The 7,180-nt window shown below is 42.0% G+C and overlaps 1 protein-coding gene across 3 annotated transcripts; it reads right to left on the bottom strand.

The window, feature by feature from the left end:
• Nucleotides 1–610: 610 nt before the first annotated feature.
• LOC119325370 lies at nucleotides 611–4,702 on the bottom strand. Of its 3 annotated transcripts, XR_005157493.1 has the most exons (7): nucleotides 3,980–4,702; nucleotides 3,813–3,863; nucleotides 2,965–3,067; nucleotides 2,756–2,875; nucleotides 1,506–1,584; nucleotides 1,290–1,414; nucleotides 611–820 (listed from the first exon to the last, which is right to left on the bottom strand). XR_005157493.1 is itself a non-coding variant. In XM_037599124.1 (4 exons), the coding sequence occupies exons 1-4, from the start codon at nucleotides 4,032–4,034 to the stop codon at nucleotides 2,782–2,784; spliced, it is 303 nt and encodes a 100-aa protein (XP_037455021.1). In that variant the 5' UTR covers nucleotides 4,035–4,700; the 3' UTR covers nucleotides 2,426–2,781. The 3 variants fall into 3 exon arrangements, 1 of the variants encoding a protein (XP_037455021.1); XR_005157492.1 differs by lacking the exon at nucleotides 1,506–1,584; XM_037599124.1 differs by lacking the exons at nucleotides 611–820; nucleotides 1,290–1,414; nucleotides 1,506–1,584 and having other exon boundaries at nucleotides 2,426–2,875; nucleotides 3,980–4,700.
• Between the last annotated feature and the right edge of the window lie 2,478 nt (nucleotides 4,703–7,180).

Raw genomic sequence — 7,180 nt, 5'->3', positions numbered from 1 at the left:
TCTCACTTCCTCTGCGGCTTAGGCTTCACCCGTGATCCCTTTGCACTGCAAGAAATATGTCAACTTGTGACCACCACTATTGGTCACTGAAAGGTCATGGTTATTCATTTGCGACCTTTTTGTGACCAAAAACAGAAGATCAAAAGCTGGCAGTCGTAAATTGACTATAGCGACCTTTTTTCTGGAATGGTATAGACGTTTATGACCAAAATATGTCCACTGTGGCATTTTGGTCACTAGCAACCTCCCCAGGCCACGTAGGCATCCAGCGTGGCAAGCTGATGTGGCACAAGATTTAGCCCGATCCAATTTGGTTTTCTACATGGGCCTAGGCCAACAATTTGGCCTTTTTACTATATATTTTCTCTATTAATTTTCTCTAGCTACATGGGCCTGGCCCAACAATTTGGCCTTTTTATTTTCTAGGCATGTCCTTTTACGGTCCATTTCATTTTTATTTTCGAGGGTTTTTTGTGGTCCAGTTTTTAGGTGGGTCCCAATTGTCAGATTTTTCCGGGCAGTGGAGCCACATCGCTTTTTATCAAAGAACTCACCAGCTTTCCATTTCTCACAGTACACAAATGACAAATATTTCAAATGAAAACAGAACTAGGTACAAAGTATACTTCTCACATTTCTTACAGTTTTACAACTTCATTGGATTCTGCTCCAGAATGTGCTGACTACTACAGAATACAATATAACTAGGTACAAAGTACAACCAAAACACAAGGCAGATTATCTAGATAACCACCATGCTTCATTGTCTTCTATTCCAAACAACTGGAATGAGCCCTCTCTTCTCCTAGGCGTGCTCCTCCTACAACAGCAGCAACAGCAGGTCAAGAACAACAATAGAGTCATATGAGCTGCTGGGTTCATAGCATCAATTTGACACCAACAACAGCAGAGATTAGAGTCATATGACAACCAAAACAACAACAAAAGTAGTTTGACAGTAGCAGAAGTAGAAATAGTTTCACAGCAGCAGCAACAGTTTCACAACAGCAGTACTGGAGGGCACAAATGCTACTGGAGTAGTACTAAAGTACTACTGCTATCTAGGGTACATATTTAATATATGCATTATTGTGCTGCTGCACACACCACAGGTTGCGGATATATTCTTCTCAGATCCGTATTGAGCAAGTGTAGGAGGTAGGAATTAAGCCAATGTACATAGATTGACACAATTTGCCAACATCTAGCAGTATAAGAACATCAACATATTTTGGAGCATGACAATTATTCTTTTTGAGGATTACTGCAGCACTATAGAAACGGATTACCAGGTGATAGATGGCATTTTTGCCAGAAGCAGAGCACATGCATAAATTATTGGAATTAAAGTCCTAGGTTTGTTCTTCCTCAGCCACATCAAGGAACCTAATGCAGCAAGGGAGAGGGTCATCATCTGCAGAAGTACAAAAGTAAGTCTTCTGAAATTAGGATAATATAAACAAGGAACCTGAAATTATATTTTTCACACTATATAGTAGCATTACAAGATTGGCATTTTCTTCAAGTCCTTGGAATATGTACTCCCAAGTAAATTCAAGCCTGGACAGTTGTAAAATCAATAACCTATATAATTGTACGAAATGTTAAAGGGACATATGATCTCAATACATCTTCAAGTTACCAGGAAACAGATACCAAGTGAAAAAGGAATAAGTTGGTAGTCACTTAAATTCAATCGCATCACAACTGAGATAAAACAAGCTGATCACCAATGCATATTATAATTTATGTACATGATTACAATGATGAGTACCATAACTATGCAAAAGAGCCCAGCTGGTTCAGATTGTATGGCAGTATTATCAATCAAGTTGAAGGGGGGCATTAACTGAACCTCACTGTAACCCTTATATAAGGATATACTAATTACAAGCAGGTAAATTAGCGATAAGGATATTGGTTACAAGCTAGGTGAAATGCAAACAAAGTCCTATTGTATTGATGGATCCTAACTTGTTTAAACTAGAGTAGATTGTTCAACTAGTGCAATCTAGCAGTCTAAAAAGAGAAAAGTATGTTCATTCTCAGTTACACATTAACTAGAACAGAAATAAGCAAGAACTTTCAACAAGTACACATTAATTATAACATAGCTCTATAGCACTGTTGTTGTTTGAATATTAAAACTAGTAGTTGTCAGCTATGGAGCATCGCTCATTGAGCAGCATTAGTATGTCAGCTAGCAAAATCCTCATGTACTAACTTAGACAAATTTGACATACTAATGCTAGAGAAACTAATTGTTTGCACATCATCGTCCAGGACCTTTACACAAATATATGCAACACAATCACAAGTGACATTTACAGAAGCAACACAGACAAATAATTGAATCATTCAATCAATTGGCGAGCCCCAAAATTATTATTATGGGGCGTCACATAGCTACAGAAACCATATCATGAATAAACCGAACATTTGCAAAAGTAGAGCGAGGTTCTCTCAATGATTGTACCCTTTGATATATTTATAGTACCTACTTCCTAAAGGATCATTTCATCTAAACCCCTACCTGACTAAACTAACAAGTGATCAAATTATAGACAAAAACAAGTGGCAGTAGCTAACAAAGTGGCAGCAGCTCAAAACAAGTAGAACATCTGTTGATAAGCAAATGAAAAAAGCTAAACACATGTTTGGTCAGAAGAACTAAAAGCTAAATCATGTCATTCCAGGAAGAATGTCTCATGCAAAATACAAAACATGCGGCCTAGAAAATAGGTCAGCAAGTTACAGATAACTGATCAATGGTAGAGCCAGTCAATGGTCTGCACGAGCTGGAGCGGCCTCTCGATTGCCGACGTACACGTCCAGGTGACCCGTCTGGAGTAGCACGTAGTAGAGCACCTGCACCCTGTGAATCATTCATAGAGTCATAAACAAGAAAGGGGATCGAGAATTCAAAGTGGGGAGGAAGCAGATAACCGTCCAAAGAAGACAGACCAGTTATAGATGGAGAGGTAGGCATGCTCGAGTGTCAACACCATCGCTGCTGCCGCTGTCCAAATCGGGGTGTCAAGGAGGAAGCGATCCGAAGCAACAAAAACTGAGCAAAATTAAAAGCATCAGTTGCCAGAAGCATGTAGGCAGCAGTACTGTATATAGCTGTTACTGAATATAAATACCGAACTACAACAGCATACAAGTTTGAATACTGCACTATATAAATACTACAATACATATTACAGCAGCATGATAGAAATGTACTCCAATATATTCACACAAGCACACAGAAAATATACACCTTCAAAAGTTGGTGTAAGAATAAAATGGCTGGCACTTGGGTGTCAAATGTACAACTGCAAAGGACACGACAGCTACAGCTATGTGAGCCTGCCTGATAGGTAGGTCAAGCAAGTAATATAGACCAACAAGCAAGCAACTTGACTCAGTGAACTGGGAACGATCTAAGACGGACAATAAGAATGGACAGCAAGTAATATAGACCAACAACAATTTTGATATAACCTTTGCGCAGAAACCCAACATCGTGTAAGTAACACAGAGCAACAACGACTGGTAGTAACTATCCTTTTTTCTACAGAATGGATGGCCATTGTCATACTCTTTGCTGACATGGTTCTAGTGTTCACTTAACCATGTTCAAGTGTTCACAAAACCAACTTGAATAAACAGAGCAACATGGCAGGAACCATGATTTAATAATGGAAGAACGAACTCAGAGCCTACAATGTCAGAGACCAAGAACCTCCACCCCTGTACCACCTGGCACCCATAACGAACCTGGAGGGAGGAGAAGAGAGCAGGGCAGAGGATGATGCGGTGCTTACCCCTGCGTGCGAGGAGATGAGCGAGCAGCCAGCCAGGCATCTGAGGTTCTCCTGCAACAGAAAGGGGTCAGCACGCACGACCTTCACGAACAGAGCAACAAAGAGCACAAAATTCACAGCACGAACTCCAAACTGAACCGAATCAAATCAATAGAGGGGGAGGGCACCTTGATGAGATCCATGGCTTCGTCCCCCATGGTCGGCGCAGAGGAGCCGCGGCATGCTCTGTCATCACGCGGAAGAGCGGCGTCAAACCATCGAACGGCCGCGTCGTCGCCGGAGAAAGGAAGCCGTGCCCGCCACCTCCTCCTCTCCTGGCGCGTGAGCGGCTGGGGAGACGCAGCCGCCCTCGAGCGCCTCCGTCGCCTGACAGCGGGGCGGATCCGGAACCACCTCGGCGGATCTGGCCGCCGCCTCACCTGCTGCTCCATCCGGGCGAGAAGGCGAGGGGACGAGGCGGGGGAGGGGAAGAGGGTGGCGGAGGGTGGAGGGCGGTGCACGGCGGCAAGGTCACCAGCGGGGGCGGGGTGGCGGCTGGTTTGCGTCGGGGGAGGGAGCCGGGAGAGAGGCGGCTGGTTTGGGTTTGGGTTTGGGCCTAGCGATGGGAGACAGTCGCGGATGGTGCTGGAGGACGCGTGCACCCCGCCCACGTCGCCGGCGAGCCACTGGTCCAGCTGGTGGTGCTGCTGCATGATGGCGGCGCCCTGGACCGGATCCAGAGCTCGGTCGCCATGGCTGCGCTGTGGGCTAGGGTTTCGGGCGCTTGGGAGGCATGGGGATTCGGGCTCCTCATCGTCGATGGCCATGATGCGGGGGCGGCGGTGGCAGCTAGGGTTTGGCGAGCGGGTGCGGGTGCGGGAGAGTGGGGGCGTGGGGGCTAGGGTTGGAACGGTGGGGAGTGGGGGCTGCGTGGGTGAGGGGGGTGAGAGGGCTACGTGGGTGAGAGGGTGAGTGGATGAGGTCCGCCGTTGGATCCGGGAGCATCCCACGGTGTCTGATGCATGATCCGCGTGATATGCCTATAGACAGATCAGAACGTAACAAACAATTTGAAGACTTTATGACCTTTTAAATAGGTCACGAAAAAATCATTTTCCATTTTTTAGTGCTCAAAATGAGTTCTTTTTTGTAAAAGACCTACCAAATTTTTGTTCAAATGATATTCTTTATATTCTTTATATTTGTTCAAAATGAGTTCTTTATACTCTGCAAAAGTTTACATCTTGGAATAGTAAACAGTATCGACAAAGGGATTTTTTATATTCTTTGCACAAAAAATCATTTTCCATTTTTCGTGTGCCCCAAATGAGGTTTTATTGTGAAGGACCTACCAAATAATTGTTGCAAAATTGGACCAAATCATTTTTATAAAATATTAGGCCATATTTAATGCACAATTGACCAAATGGTTGGGTGAAAAAAGTTTTGATCCACCTCTCGTGAAAAAGACAAATTTCCACCATTTCAGCTGGAAGCGGGTCAAATTTGAATTGTAGCTACCTCGTAGTTTGCTCTTTATTTTTTCGAAAAATCATTTCTAGGTACATAAGTTTCTATTTAATCAGAGAAATACCAAAAAAATTCCAAGATTCAACCACTAGCTAGGAACGGTCAAGCCCGCCGTTTTGACCGCATTTTGAAACGGGCATAAAAAATTCAAAAAAATCCAAAAATTGGAAAACCTTCACATTGTGTCATTATATGTGACCAAGTTTCCAGGAAAAATAATAAACTTGTAATACGGTAATTATTTTAAAAAAGTGTTCTCATAATTGAGCTGTCATGCGTGAAGATTCATGGCTTTCAAGCCAAATGATCAATCTTATGGCCACATTCATGGCATAGTTTGTTCAAATGATCTCATATTGTGCACAAGGGTGCATCTTGGAATTCCAAACAATGTTGCCTAAGGAAGTTTTCATTTTCTTTGCACGGAAAATTCATTTTCCATTTTCCGAGTGCCCAAAAGGATGTTTTTTTGTGAAGGACCTACCAAATAATTGTTGCAAAAATGGACCAAATCATTTTTATAAAATACTAGGCCATGTTTAATGCACAATTGACCAAATGTTTGGGTGTAAAAAGTTTTGATCCACCTCTGGTGAAAAAGACAAATTGCTGCCGATTTAGATGGAAATGGATCAAATTTGAACTGCAGCTGCCTCATAGTTTGCTATTTATTTTTTCCAAAAAATCATTTATAGGTATATAAGTATCTATTTTATCATAGAAACACCAAAAGTTTTCCTAGATTCAACCACTAGCTAGGAACGGTCAAGCCCGCCGTTTTGACCGCATTTTGAAACGGGCATAAAAAAATAAAAAAAATAAAAAAATTGGAAAACCTTCGCATTGTGTCATTATATGTGACCAAGTTTCCAGGAAAAATAATAAACTTGTAATACGGTAATTATTTTATAAAAGTGTTCTCAGAAATGAGCTATCATGTGTGAAGATTCATGGCTTTCAAGCCAATTGATCAATCTTATGGCCACATTCATGGCATAGTTTGTTCAAATGACCTCATATCGTGCACAAGGGTGCATCTTGGAATGACAAACAATGTTGCCTAAGGAACTTTTCATTTTCTTTGGACCAAAAATTCATTTTCCATTTTTTCGAGTGCCCAAAATGAGTTTTTTTGTGAAGGACCTACCATATATTTGTGGCAAAATTGGACCTAATCAATTTTATAATATACAAGGCCATATATAATGCACAATTGACAAAATGGTTGGGTGTCAAAAGTTTTGATCCACCTCTGGTGAAAAAGACAAATTCCTGTCGATTCACTTGGAAGCGGGTCAAATTTGAATTGGAGGTGCCTCATAGTTTGCTCTTTCTTTTTTCCAAAAATCATTTTTAGGTAAATAAGTATCTATTTAATCAGGAATACATGGTTTGATGGTGAGACATCGAGGTTTGGACGGTGGCCGAGGGCCCCAACTCTAGAGCGCATACGCTCGCATGCTGCCGCGTGGTCACCGCGTGACCGTGGCGTTGCCATACGTTCTGGGCGGCCTAGGCATGTTAAGTGGGTTGGGAACTCCCCAGGTAGGTGCTAGGAAGAAAATTATAACATAAGATTCTCTTGAGGAGACCGAACTATGCTCAAACATGAATTAGCAGCCAAGTGTTTGATTAGCAGTACGGGAAATGCACATGGCCAATGGGCGTGAGTTTTGGCTGAGGATGATCATATACTAAGAAGAATTTCTTCACAAATTTTTAGGGAAATCAAGAATATATAAATAACACTCCCTTCACAAAGTGGTGTTCTGAACAGAATAGGAATATGAATATTGTTGAGTTGTTTTTGAACTAGGCAAGGAAGGTTTTTGACATATTTGATGAAGATATGATCCAAA

This window comes from Triticum dicoccoides, chromosome 6B, assembly GCF_002162155.2.
Source record: "Triticum dicoccoides isolate Atlit2015 ecotype Zavitan chromosome 6B, WEW_v2.0, whole genome shotgun sequence".
Classification (NCBI taxonomy): Eukaryota; Viridiplantae; Streptophyta; class Magnoliopsida; order Poales; family Poaceae; genus Triticum; species Triticum dicoccoides.
Note: the sequence above shows the minus strand (reverse complement) of the source record. Positions and strands in the feature narration are given on the sequence as shown.

Bases quoted from the DNA above. Each gene is read 5' to 3' on its own strand.
- LOC119325370 (XM_037599124.1), bottom strand. From the start codon at position 4,034: ATGCCGCGGCTCCTCTGCGCCGACCATGGGGGACGAAGCCATGGATCT. The intron at 3,864-3,979 runs GTGCCCTCCCCC...TTTCTGTTGCAG, and splicing joins AAGCCATGGATCTCATCAAG to GAGAACCTCAGATGCCTGGC. The intron at 3,068-3,812 runs GTAAGCACCGCA...AATTTTGCTCAG, and splicing joins TCATCTCCTCGCACGCAGGG to TTTTTGTTGCTTCGGATCGC.